General features: G+C 44.0%; 1 protein-coding gene across 5 annotated transcripts in view; it reads left to right on the top strand.

Moving 5' to 3' along the window:
• The window catches only part of STAB1 (stabilin 1), a 60,250-nt gene that overhangs the window by 16,936 nt on the left and 29,455 nt on the right, over positions 1 to 13,859 (top strand). For 4 of the 5 annotated variants that reach the window (XM_037383924.1, XM_037383923.1, XM_037383925.1 and 1 more), the window contains 14 exons: positions 466 to 557; positions 1,847 to 1,969; positions 2,087 to 2,134; positions 3,535 to 3,681; positions 5,562 to 5,624; positions 6,578 to 6,691; positions 7,091 to 7,144; positions 8,485 to 8,565; positions 8,866 to 9,024; positions 9,898 to 9,960; positions 11,345 to 11,446; positions 12,415 to 12,501; positions 12,853 to 12,964; positions 13,491 to 13,674. In XM_037383924.1, the coding sequence (XP_037239821.1) occupies positions 466 to 557; positions 1,847 to 1,969; positions 2,087 to 2,134; positions 3,535 to 3,681; positions 5,562 to 5,624; positions 6,578 to 6,691; positions 7,091 to 7,144; positions 8,485 to 8,565; positions 8,866 to 9,024; positions 9,898 to 9,960; positions 11,345 to 11,446; positions 12,415 to 12,501; positions 12,853 to 12,964; positions 13,491 to 13,674 (1,429 nt within the window). The remainder of the gene's footprint in view (positions 1 to 465; positions 558 to 1,846; positions 1,970 to 2,086; positions 2,135 to 3,534; positions 3,682 to 5,561; positions 5,625 to 6,577; positions 6,692 to 7,090; positions 7,145 to 8,484; positions 8,566 to 8,865; positions 9,025 to 9,897; positions 9,961 to 11,344; positions 11,447 to 12,414; positions 12,502 to 12,852; positions 12,965 to 13,490; positions 13,675 to 13,859) is intronic. The other variant, XM_037383926.1, reaches the window with a different exon arrangement.

The following is a 13,859-nucleotide window of genomic DNA, read 5'->3' as shown; positions in this document are numbered from 1 at the left end:
CTAATGACCTTTGTTGATGGGCCATCGATGATCGAGTGAGGACTGACAACTGTGGGTTCATAGCAGCTTCTCAAGAAGTATTTAGTCTTGATAAATCCTGTTTACACCCAGAAACTAGTTGTTTCAAGGAGAAGACAGAGGACACTTGGCCCAAGAACAAGGCAGTAAGCATGTGGGAGGAAAATTATTATGAATATTCTGCAAATGTCAGCAGTGATTCAAAGTGGACCGAAGTCACCAGCGATCCTTCAGAAATCTTGTGGGCAAGTGCTTAAAACTGATAGCAGCCAAGCTGGGCTGTGACAGAAATACAAAACTCCTCCTTATTCCTTGTAAACAAGTACTAGTTACCTGCATCAGGCCAAAAATGTGTAGATTGGATTGTGCTGTTAACAAGAGGAATAATTATTGCTGGAGTTAAACCGTATGCCAAGTAACTACTTCACGTTGCCACTCTTTTTACAGCTTCTGGTTGCTCCACACTGCTGACTAAATACGGGCCTTTCACAGTCTTTGTACCATCCCTTCTTCCGGTTCATGACAAAATGGAATTTAACGTAAGTTTTTTTGGTTTTAGCAAAATTGGTCTTAGGATTCTTTCCTGCCTGAGTTCTGCAGCCTGTAAAAAACTGATGGGCACACGAGAGAGGAACTTTGAAAGGCAGTATTTATAGAAGCAATCTCTTGGGAAGACTTTTCATTGTCTGGTTAAGTTACAGTTTCATAGAGGATGTTGTATCCCTTGCATTATTTTTAAAATCTCTGTCTCTCTTTACAATATTGACAGAGTTTGTCTGTTTTTAATGTCAGGAAGTGTAAGTTTCTCTACCCAGTCTTCATTTAAAGCTCTAACCTCCTGGTTGTGACTATTCTCAAAACTTTAGGTGGCTTTTCACTGCTTGAGGGTGGGGTTTTCAAAAGGGGCTGAGATTTGCATCAAAGTATTGGATTTTGGGCCTGTGGCCATGGTGTCAGCTTCTTGAGAAGAGCTTATTTTATTAATGGGGACAGCGAGTATGGCAGGGCTGGAGAAAACTGCTATGGAAACCCAGACAAAGGTCTGAGAATTCTAAGCTTCAGCAAGTAGGTCCTGCAGGTCATATTGGGGTTTTTTATTTATTTATTAGTTAAATTGTATTCTTTTGCAGTGTTTTTTGCACAGTTAAGCCCACAGCCAGGCTACCCATCATTAAGATGAGAGAGTACATAAGCTGTTTTCCCAGGACAGAGCTAAAAACCAGCACAGTTGGAGCTCATGCAGTAGGGATTTTAATTGCGTGCTAGGCAAGGTGCCTGTTGTGTTTCAGGTGGCAGCTAACTTGCAGCTAACAGTTGGTTATGAGAAGGTAAATGCCTTAAAAATAATCCGTACAGACCAACCCCGTTTGAACATTACATTTCCAATGTCTTAAAAAACTGCTAGTGATGGAAAGCACAGAAAAGAAAGGAAGAAACTAAATGTATATTCAACAGCTTAGACCACCTACATGGTCCAGCATAACCAAAGATACTGTATGGGGAGCTTCAGCAAGTTTTATTATCTGGAGCATGCAAAGATAGTTTTTATATTGTCCAAGTCAGTAGGTTTCTCTCTAGCGGTTTCCTCTGAAGTAGGTCACTTGCAGGTTAATCAGTCTGCCTGTGTTTGAACGTATACACAGAAGTAAAAGACTTGCCACAGTGCTGCTCCAGTGAACCAAAATGAAGAGGGGAAGCTCAGTCTTGTATGCTAAGAATTCCTCTATGTGTTAGCTGGGAGAAAGGTAATGTTATGGCTCTTTCAGTGAATGAGGTTCTTGAAAGAACATGTCCTTTATCTTCTTTATGTGGTCTTTATTCCCCAAAGGATACCACTGCTGAGCATTTGTGCAGAATGCACATCGTTCCTGGTCTGCATCTGATAGAAGACATGGTAAAAGCCAAGACTCTGTGGACCTTGTCAGGACATCAGCTAACATTCAGTAGCCAGGTAAAGGATCTCCTGAATTGAAGTCTTGGAGCGTTGCTTTCATGTAGGACAGACTGGAGGTTGAGCAGGGTTTCCTTGGTGCACTTTCTTAACCAGAAAACCTTTTTCTCTAATCAGCCTGCCTGCGATCAGAACAACAAGATCCTTTGTGGAGTCCAAAGCAAGGTGATTTAAGACCAGACACCCCAAGCAACCACTTCTCCTGTCCTGCAGACAACCAGTTAGTCAGAATCTGACTTGTGAATGGTCTTTCCTTGGTCTGTATGTGTATTCCAGAGAAGAGACCTTTTCCCTACACTGCTAGCAGCTGCAATATCTATGTGGAAGAGGCAGCAAAGTCTCTCTTCAGACTGAATGCCTCTCCTTGGAGATGGTGTATTTGGACACAGCCACATGCTGAATATTTTCTCTTCCAGTTTCCCTTTTCCCCTCTTTCTATTTTATTTTTCTTAGTCATCCCCGCAAAGGGTTTTTCATCATTATGTTTTGATATGGAAGGCTTTTTATCCCTTTTCCCTTTTCCGATTGACTCATATTTTCCAGCATCCACTGTTCTCTCTCCATCCTGCACTTTTCCTGCATGCATGCTCACGGCTGGCCAAGGGAGAGCCATATGTTTCCTCTCTGAGGATCCAGCCTTGGCCCTGAGGTCTAGGTTGTAATACATGCACCCTGCATGCATCAAAAGGACAAAGCACTGTTTAGAGCCAGGGAATCCGAACTGAGCTTGTCGATGCTCCTTTTAAATTTCTCTCCTGTTTGTTTGCTCAGGAGTCTTTTGATCTGGGAAGTCTGCCCTCCCCTTCCTTTGTTTCAGCCAGAATCCTCGGTGATGTGAACTGAAGTTCAGGGCAGGGAGTTCAAGAGATGCATGTGGTGAAATAAAAAGCACAGGGAAGCTGTGGTTGCCTGAACTTGGATTATGGCTGCAGCACCAGTATCTTGAGATGCTTAGTCTGCAGGTTACCATTGGAACACCTCCATACACCCAGCTTCGGTGCATGGTTGTGTACGGTATGGAAGGACCAGATACGTGCCTTATAATTCAGTGAGCCTGACTGGTTTGGCTTTGTTACGAAGACTCCTTGTTGGTGTTATTAACCAATAAAAGTTGCAATCAAAGCTCTAGTTACAGAATTGCCTCCAAACTCTGTACTGCATTGCCCAGGAGGCACTGTGCCTCTCTCCTTGTATTTGGCAGACAGATGCAGCTGCAACTTGATGGTCAGGGCACCCTTTTGTGATCCCGAGCTGGGATCAAGCACTGTTCATACTCAGGCGAACTTAATTCTAGAGCTGATTGTCCTGGATTAGGTCTTTCTGTAGTAAAACTTAAAAGCCCCCCCCTCCAGGATCAAAACGTTACCCAAATTCAAGTAGAGGCGGGATGTTTATTTTACACCAGGCCACCCCTTAAATTTACTTTCTCCAGAGTAACTCTGGTTGTGCCTTCATCCTGCTGACCCATAGGCAGAGAACACTGAAGGGAGCAATGATTTATAGCTCTATTATGATAGCGCAGATATACCACAAGAAAGTAACCCATTATTATTATTATTATCCAGACGTACATCAAATCATTTCGATATCAAGACCTGCCAGGGGAACTGTACAATGTTTTGCAAGCGAACCTACCAGCAGCCAATGGCATCATGCATGTGGTTAACACCCTAAGGAAGAAAACCAGCGCTGACAACCTCAGAAACCCACAGGTACACAGACGTTTGTATTTCTTCTTTATGGGACAGTGGAATAAACACTTCAAAAAAATCTGTTTTCATCATTAAATTTCTGAATCGGTGAGGCTTTTTATTTAATGGGAAAAGGTTATTTATTTTGTTTCTAGCTCCTGATAAAGCCTGTTGGGCACTATTATGTCAGTGTACCATTAAAAGTAGCTAACAGCATCACATAAACCTGATACAGACCTCACAGTAATGCTTTTACAGTGCTTGGAAGCACAGAGAATTCTGCTTTTATGAGGAAGGTCACTGCCTTCATAGCAGATGAGCTCTTTTTCAGTTGTATCTTACAGAAAATGTATCTTGCAGGATAAATATCGAAAAAAGCTTTTTTCACATATAAATCAAATGAAGATTTTCTTTAATTGGTCTGTGCTGCATTCTGAAATTGTAATCAAAAATTTGTATTTACAGTAAAAATATTTAAAATGAGGACAAATAATCATTAGACTTTTGCATTTTGAAGTAATGTCTTGAATTTAAGACACTGGGGAGGGGCTTCAGGTTCAAGTTCTGCTAAGCACTTTTCCCTGTTAGCTGAGAGAAGTTTTTGCTACATCTACTGCATAGATATGCCTAAGCTTTTTTATATTGTTTATATATGCAGAAAGCAGGCCCTGTTACCTCCTACCTCCTTGCAAGTTACTGAGAGAATGACACAAACTCTTGGGTTTGGTAGGATTTTGGTAATAGTTTACACTTTACACTGTTGTAATTAATCTATAAAAATAGACTGTGTAATATCGTGGGTTTATTTTGTGTGTTTAAAAAACAGCTGGAATGTTGTGTTGAGTATTAGTAGCACATGGCTGAAGTGCCCTGAGGATAGTGTATAAATTGTACATGTTCTGGGTTTTCATATGGATTAAATTGTGCCCAGCACTGATGTTTGTCTGCTGTCACTTAAGATACTCTCAGTCTTACGACCTCCATGAGGATGTTTGCCAAAAAGGAGAGTCTGAGGTCCAGAGGAGCTGCAGCTCTGTGTTTGTGTACTCAGGTACCTGCGGAGAAGGATTTGCAGCTACTTTGGGATGGCAGGACAGTAAGAGAGCTCCCTGCAGAGCATGTCTTTCTCTGGACTTCTGACACTCCCTTGTGATGTTGGCTTTGCAATGAAGGCTAGTGATCACATCAGCCATTTTTGGCATCAAAAGCCTTTGTACTCGTGTCCCTTGGAAATAACGTTCTGTGCCTTTGTGTGTTCTACGGGAAGCACCTTCTGCCAAAAAGCGTGCAGATTCCTGCAAATAAAGGTCAAACTAGTCCCTTCACAAGTTTTGATTCTTGAAGGGACATTCCTCCTTTTACCTTTGTCTTCATGGGCAATGTGGCAAAAAGGAAGGCATCTATTTCCTCTGTGTTTTCACAGATATGTGTATGTATTGTATTTTCTCAGTGGTGGGGCTCATTTGCAGGCGGCAGAGTGAACTCTTGTCCTCAAAGCAAAGGGACACTTGAGGTGACAGAGCAGCTCCACTGCCTACCAGAACTGATTTGTATATCACTGGAAGTAGCGTGTCTCTAGTTTTACTGATAGTGAGCAATTGCCTCTTCATTTAATGTGATCTGCAGATGGGATTAGGGAAGCAGAAGGGTGCTCAAGTGCATGGTACCTTGGAAAATGTGGTTTGTTGTGCATAGGAAGGGCTTTGTGCCTAGGTTGCTGCAGGCTCAGTCCTTGCTAGGTCAACTGGTCAATATAGAGGGTTTGAAGACTTAGAGGATGATGGTTTCCTGTAGACCTTTACATCCAAATCACAAACATAAACTGGCCAAGGGCATTCCAGTATGTGCTCAGACCTTGCTTCAGCCCCAGGCATTTTATTCTTCTTTGTATCTTCTTGCAGAAAACCATTGGTGAGATCCTTGCGTCAATGGAGATCTTCAGTAGATTTGAAACTATACTGGAGGTGAGCATGCTTGCATCTGCCCCAGGAAGATGTGGCCTTGCTGCTGTTGAAAACCCCGCTACTATTTTTGTGGAAATTTTTGAATAACATTTAAATGCATCTCAGTGCTTTGGCTTGCTTTCTGTATGCTTTTTTCTGTGTAATTTCTTATTTTGTGTATTTTACATAAGCAAATTAATGGAAAAGATTGGAGCTTTCACATCTACAGGGGATCTGGCATAAGCAGCAAGCATACACGCCTCTTTTCCATCTGCTTCCCCACCTCCCTTTCCCCTCTCCCCTGGAGAGTTTGTTCTCCAAAGCATGTTTAGTTCTTGACCACTCTCCGAACGAAGAGTGAAGGTTTCATGACCACCCATGCCAAGCTAGATTGTAGCGACCTGTTTTGGAGGGGTTGAATAAAAGCAGTTTTCAGGTTATAAACCCTTGAGGCTGCTGCCCAGGGTTCATTGCATTAGTATTTTCACCAGGGACAGACTGATTTTCCTTTCTCTCCATCAGAGTCATCTGAATCTGCCCTAGCATTGCTCACAACAGTCTTGGCCTGCCTGTTTTCAGCTCTGTGGCTGTTAGTTGTTTACAAATCTCACTAACTGCAGTTGTGATTATAGACCTGATTCTCTTTTTCTTCTCTTCAGGCAAAAAGATACGGTTTTAGTCTGTGTATGTGTACTTTTGTGTTTAAAGCACGCAGGGAGCATTAGCCCAGCACCCCCTCGTTCAAATTGGCTGTATTCACACCAGTGCCTTCATTGTCTAAGCTATGTTTTTGTGGCATTTATGCCTTTGTTATATTACTTACCTATCCTTGGTGTCCAGTTGCCTCTTGTATACATTCGCCTTTCAATAGCTCGGTCTCTAGTGGGTTGCTTAGTTTCCACTCCCTTCCTGATAGACCCCCCCTTCGCTAACTCGTGTTAGATCCACGACGAAATCTTTTATTGCTTTTGCAGAACTGCGGCCTGCCTGCAATACTGGATGGACCAGGCCCCTTTACTGTATTTGTACCCAGTAATGATGGTGTGGATAAGTTGAGAGATGGAAGGCTTATTTACCTTTTCACAGAGGTGAGAGCTCATAGTACTTGAAGCCATCCTGAGCGAACTGTGTTGCACTAGGCAGTGCTGGAATGGCTTGTGCAGCGTATCTGATCGTTGCTTGAAGTTGTTCTTCCTGGGGGTGGCTGAACCATGTCTTTGTTTCTGTAAGGCTTTGAGAAAGAAGTGAATGCTGATGGAATCTGAAATGAGAACTATGGTTAACCAGATTGGTTAAATCTGATGTTTGGCTTTCTTTCCTCACCCCAGCTTTGGGTAGGGGAAAATGAAGGAACTTACTTGCCAAGTGATTTCACTGTTACAATACGTTAGCACTGTCAGTCATTGGTTAAAAGAAAATACAGTTGCCTCCTCTTACCCCTGAGCAGTGACACGTTATCCAATTCTTATGTTCTCTTCTTTCCTTAGGGCATAAATAAGCTTCAGGAACTTGTGAAACATCATATCTACGCTTCAGCAGCGGTAAGGCAGGCAGCTCTAATTCCACATGATTGGGGTCCTTCGAGCCAGCATGTTGTCAACTGTGTTGTTTGGCATAGAGGTCGGAGGGTTGATGACTTCAGCTGCTGCTTCTTGGACTCTCCTGGAGGAGCAGAAATGTGATTCAGGATCTGATGAGGCAAAAAGTTTACCATGGAAGTAGTTGTTGAAAGGGACAGCTTGTGCTCTTCCATCACGCAACTTGAGTTTCCTGGGAGTGATGGTTCCTCTTAGTTGGATGGCCTTTACAATGGAAATATTGTCTGGCAGTTTGCTGCAGGCAAATGCTCTTTGTTATCACTTTAATTTATTAAACTATTAATTAAGAGTTTACCTTAATTATGAACTCTCCAGCCTACAGTTCCCCTAAAACACTAATAGCAGCAATACAAAAGCTATAGCCAAGCGAAGAATTGGTCCAAACTTCCTTCTGCTTTTCCTCAATCCTTGGGCTTCACCAGTAGCTAAAGTTAGAGATGGAGAACTGGTGCAAGTGAGCCTGTGCTCTGACCCAGTACTGCCAATTTTGCACCAGCATTGCTGTGTACTATAATGGCAGGGTAAATAAAATCAGTGCAGTGGACCAGCAAGACGTTTTCCCTTATATAATAAACAAGATAAACGTTTAAAGTTAGACACAAAACCTGCGGAGGAAGTGAATACTCAAGTATTATGGTATAATGTCATGTCCTTCATTAAGAAACATCAATATTATTCCCATTCTTTACTGAGAAGGAAATGTCAGTCCTTGTGATTTTCTTAATGCCAATAGAGAAAATAAGCAGCACTTTGACAAAACGTAGTCAATGAATACAACATGGTGACAAGCTGAGCTACTTTTTAGTAACCTGATGGACACAAAAGTAGCAATTTATCTTGGTTCTTTTCTTACAACTTCTCAAATCACGTTTCTCAATACAGTATCTGCAGCTTACATTTTTGCTGCCTTTAGAAATAAGCTTTAAGTCAAAATGTATTTCCTATTATGCTTCTGGCCAAGCTTTCATCATTTATTGACCATGTCCTGCAAAAATCCCCTTATTATTCTGACCTTACGTGTAGCTGTATTACTGAAAGACACTATTCGTGCCTTTCCAGCACTGTGGCCACCAGCACTGTGTTTGTGGTATTGCAGACAATTCAAAGTCTTGTTTTTCCTTATGTCCGATTGTTTGCGGTTAAGGTATTTACATGAAATGTAAATGTTGAAGTCACGTCTGCTTTAGAATGTTTTTCAAGTGGTGGGAACCATGGAAGGATTTTGTAAGCTCTACTGAAATGATCTTGCTTTTTTGTGATACTGTCTCCTTGTGTTTTTACAGGTGACTGTAGAGAAACTGATAATGATGCCACACATTGTTACTATGTCTAACCAGATAGTTACCATCAACATCAGCGCAGATGTAAGTATGAATCAAACCCCTTTTGGGCAAACCCTCCTGTGCAAGGAGAAAGTCTGGATGTGGTTCTGAACAATGTGGTTTCAACCCATCTGTGCTTCCTCCTCTACTTAAAGAACTAGACTTAAATGAGATCATTGAATTGGTTTGCTTCTTATCCAACCTGTGACTCCACGAAGTGGCTTGACCATTTGTGTGGTTGCACTTGATGTTGTGTGCTGTCTGTTTTCTGTGTTGGCTTTATGTAGTTGATGCAATGTAATGGGCTAAAGTGCAGATAAATTATTTGTGTTTCTGCATCAGGGAAGAATTCTGATGGATGAGTCAGGGATCCCCTTAAACATGCGAGACATTGTGGCATCAAATGGTATTATTCATACTTTGGATGGCATCTTCATCCCTCCTTCAATAATTCCCATTTTGCCTCACAGATGCAATGAAGAGCAACATAAAATTGTGACAGTAAGTGAGCTTCTTCCATTCTCACGCTAACGGTTGCTGTAGACCCCACACTTACCCGGAGGGACAAAAGGCTGTGTAAATTGCATTTGGGAAATGTGTTCTCTTTGAGAGGTCCCTTGATGTGAATTTAGGCAGTATCAGCACCACCAATGTTTCTTCTGCTAGCACTTGGCACTGCTCTCCTGGCAACCAGCAGATGTTTCTTGCAGATTCTTCTTTCCTTGCACCCATCTTGCCTTTGATTCAGAAATACACTTGCCGTATATGATCTTCACACCATAACCCAGCTGACAATGGTTTGTTCCCGTCGCTGTTAGCATTGGTGTCCTGTTGTCTGGACGGGAAGCAGTCATTCAGGAGCAGGAGCTACAAATGCGGTGCGGTATTCTCACCTGAGCAGTTTTGAATGCCTTACTTTAAGTGCTTATTCCCCAGTTTGATCATTGGTAGGTAACTGAAGGAAGAAGATGAGGCTCTGAATAGGCAAGAGGTACCTGATTTGGAGAGACACAGTTAAGCCCAAGTGGCCAGAGGGCCCACACAGCTCACTGATGTGGTGAGGCGTGCTGCATGGGTGCCCAGAGTGTTTTCCAGCATAGCTGTGGAGCAGCTGTGTGGCTGATAGACTCACAGGGTGAAGACAGACCCCATCTTGCAGTCAGGTGCAAGTATCTCCTTGAGACAAAGGAGTCATTTTATTTAAGTGATAAACTTACCCCATTTCAGAGTACGGAAACTCCTCCCTAGAAATGTTTCTGATACATGTTGTGATGTTTTGGATATATACTGGGAGTGGTAGCTCTGTAGTGTTCTTGGCATGGGGAATGGGTTCCTTTAAGAAGATTAAGTTTCCCCCTCTTGTTTTCTTAACAGGGCTCTTGTGTGGACTGTGAGGCCCTCAACAACAGCATTTGCCCACCTGGCAGCAGAGAAATGGTAAATATTTTTGATTGTTTTGGTAATTTCTTCTTTGCATGATGACATACACTGATATAAGGTTTCTAACCCAAGCCACTTCTAAATAAATGGAGAGCAGGAAAGGCAGCCAGTAGAGAGGTTTGTTGGAGGATATGTTCTCCCCACATATCCCTGCTCTGTGATCCCGGACTGTCACCCGCTAACTGCTCTGTGCTGTTTCTTATTCTGAAGTCTGGTTGCTGAATCAATGGAGAGAGCTGTGAGACAGTCTGGCTAAATGAAATTGCAGGCTTGCAGCTCGCTCTTAGTGCTTCTGCTCTGCTTAAGGCAGAGTTTTCCTGCTCACATGCTGAGTCTGCTAGCTCCTCCAAACTGCTAGAACCCAGCCTGATCCCACCAGTACCATCCAGTATTACCATATCACGGCAGTACTGTATCACAGCCTGTATCACGGCCAGAGAATCACAGCAAGCTTCCTGTGCTGCAGAGGGTGAGAAATAATTTGTTCTTGGCCTATGCTCCCTGTTGGTTCGGAGATAAGCAGAACTAGCTGAAGGTGAAGTAAGGAGGAGTCTGGGGGCTGGTGTTTGAGTTGTCCCATGCCGAGTTTAGCAGAACAGCAAGTTCCAGGAAATCCCCATGTAAAGGCCAGGCCCAAGCTCTTTGTGAAAGCCAGAGAGGTGTTCACCACTGTTGACTGTTGGGCGTCATCTCAGAGACCTGACTTTCAGAAGAACTTGCTGATGTCTCAGCATGAACGTCTGAAGTAGAGCTCTGCAAAATCACTAGTCACTCATTTTCCTCTCTGATTGAGGCAGGTGAAGCCAGAATCATCTGGAGCCCAATTAGCCTGTGTCTAACTCCATGACACATCACTGAGCATTGTTCCAAAATTACTTGCAGTTCTTTTCCTCCCCCTGCTCTCTCTTCCCTCTGTCTCACCTCCCTGTCTATCTCACCTTCCTCCCTTTTTTCCATTCCCTCCCTCCCTCTCTCATTCTCTCTCTCACTCCCCTCTGCCCCACTCTCCCTCCCTCCTTCTCCCCTTTCTCTTTCCTCCCCTCTTTCTTCCCCTCTTTTTCTCCACTACGCCCTTTTCTCCCTTTTGTCTCCTCTCCTTCCCTTCCTCTCTCTGTCCCCCTACCCTCTCCCCCTACTCTCTCCCACAGCGTACTAATTTTAGAAAAAAAGGGCAGCACCTTGGCTCAGACCTGGGGACTGCTGGGAGCAACAGGAAGCCACCATGTGCCTTCTTTCGTGATAGGCATGCCGTAACAGTATCTTGTTCACCTTGGCTCCTCCGTGAACTTCCTCAGCTCTCAGAGATAAGCATAGTTGCTCTCTGCAGCAAAAAGAGCAAAGGGCAAGGTTACAGTGCTGACGAGTTGTTGTGTTTGTACAGGAACCAACGCTCTTCCCAAAAGAATGTGTCTACATCCATGATCCACAAGGCCTGAACGTCCTGAAGAAGGGGTGCGCCAGGTACTGCAATCAAACTGTCATGGTGAGTGTGATGGAAGACCACGCGCCCTTTGAAAGGAGCGCAGCTTTGCTCTTCCTCATTCATCAAGAAGAGCTCTGACTCCTTGAGCTGAGAGAGGGCTGGATGGGAGCGAAAGCAAAGCTGTCCCGTGCAAGGGCTGTCCCCAGGACCATCACATAAACTGGCTACCTGCGTTTGCCTTGGCAAACAGAAAGAACACAGGGTACCAGCCTGCTGCGAATGCTAGAAAACAGCTCAGTTAAACCCGAGTACAATAATAAATAAAATAAAGGATGGATGCCAGTTGCAACCATCCAGCCTGGAGGAAGCCGTGAGTCAAACGGTGCAGTGTTAGCTCTGGCATGTTTTCTCTGAGAGTGCCCTGGTTTTAGCATTTCTCCCAAAGGAAACCGAGGGAAAGTGCTGTGAGCTGTGAAGTGATTGCATCCTGTTTAGGAAACATTGTCAGACGGTTCAGGAAAGTCACTTTTAGCAAGTTGATGGACCTTATGCTTGTGTCTGCAGCTCCTGAGCTCTCACAGTGCTGACTATATGAAATGATTTGTGGGTGTCTCATTAAATACTGCTGATTGTTTGTCTTGTGATTGTTCTTCCACTGGTCATTCATGATGAGGCGTGTGATCCAGGGCTGATACATCCCTCCAAAGAATGCAATCCTCAGCAAAGATCAAGTAGGAGTGAGTGGGCCAACACTGTTGAACAAATAAAAAATATGGACCCTACTCGTTGAAGCCAGAGACAGCAGAAAACAGTGATTTATTATGAGAAGAGGTTGTGAGCAGAAAGAGGGGTTTTGCTGGAAATTAATCTAAGTGCCAGAGCTGTTAGAAACGCAGATGCCAAATGAGATGGTCCATTTCAGTTCATGGCAGAGAGGAGAACCAGGATTTCAGAATTATGAGGCAGGATGACTCCAGGCAATTCTTGTGAAGTCACGTCATACCTTTGCAATTTTGCTTTTGTTTCAGAAACCTGGATGCTGCAAAGGATTCTTTGGTCCAGACTGCATGCCGTGCCCAGGGGGATTTTCCAGTCCATGCTATGGCCGGGGAAATGTAAGTACGGAAGATCCTGCTGCGTTGCAATGTGCAGCTGAGACAGTGTGGTTAGAGAGTGTAGCTGTAGACAACTGTAATTCAGTTTGTGCTCCAGAGCTAAGCCCATAGCAGTGGCAGCAGAAGATCCAGGGAGAATGGCATGTACTCGGTGTGTTTTAGATATTGAGCTCTAGTGTGAATCATGTCATGACTGCTGGGGACAGCTCTGCTTATGTGAGACATTGTATTACTACCACCACTCTTCAAAGTCCTGGGTTTTATTGCAAGTCCCAAAGTACCTTTGATAGCTACCAACACCTCAGCTTTGCCTTGGTTCTGTGAGTTTCCATCCCTCTGTTTTCCTTCTAGTGCAGCGATGGCATACAAGGGAATGGCAACTGTAACTGCTTTGAAGGTTTCAAAGGAATAGCCTGCCACATCTGTTCAAACCCGAACAAGCATGGCGAGAACTGTGACGAAGGTTGGTAATTCTGATAGAGGGACTAGAGGAAAATGCAGGGCAAGGACAGAGTGCAGGGTCATGTATCCCAGATTCCCTTCTGGCAAAACCAGCATCGCAAAAGAAGTGACGGAAATGTCATCGTGTTGTCCCTTCAAACAACAGTGGAGAAAACACAGCTGTTATGACAGTGGTGACTGGGGTCTTGGAAACATCAGCCAAATCTAGGTGTGGGGCTTTGATTTAGATCTGTCCTGCTAGGAAGGAAAAGACAGTTGACAAGGACCTTGAGCTTGATAGCCTAAACTTGAACCTGTCCTTACAGCTTATAGAAAACATGGACCCAGGCAGTCACAGGAAGTGTTCCCTCACCAGGTTTCGGGTTATGGTGGATGTCTCTCAGCAGACATCCCTCTGTCAAGAACAAATGGGGTGATCATTTGGTTCACAAGAGGTTGTGAAGGAAAGTTGGGAATCTAAAAAATGCCTCGCTGTGCCGGATTCTGGACTTTTTGTAGTTACTGATCTTACTCCATGTACTTGTCAGATTGTGGCTGTGTCCATGGTGTCTGTGACAACAGGCCTGGCAGCGGTGGTGTGTGTCAGTCCTGGTCCTGTAAGGAAGGCTATACCGGCAAGTTCTGTGACAAGACGTCCAAGAACTGTGGCCCGAGCGGACTGTCCCAGTACTGCCACCAGAACGCTGTCTGCAGCCTCAATGACACAACAAGGTCAGTCTTTTTGGCGTGCCCGTTCAGGTGGGCACATCGTCATTGTACAGGCACTCAGCAGCTGTGAATTGTGTATGTCTGTCTGCGTTCTTGTTGCACAGGATAGATAAACGCAGCCAACCTCCTAGAAGTCAAAGCTAGGTTCTTGCTTGCTTGAGGGGCTCAAGCTGCCTTTTTGCTCTCTG

Source organism: Falco rusticolus, chromosome 4, assembly GCF_015220075.1.
Source record: "Falco rusticolus isolate bFalRus1 chromosome 4, bFalRus1.pri, whole genome shotgun sequence".
In the NCBI taxonomy this organism is placed as follows: domain Eukaryota; kingdom Metazoa; phylum Chordata; class Aves; order Falconiformes; family Falconidae; genus Falco; species Falco rusticolus.
Note: the sequence above shows the minus strand (reverse complement) of the source record. Positions and strands in the feature narration are given on the sequence as shown.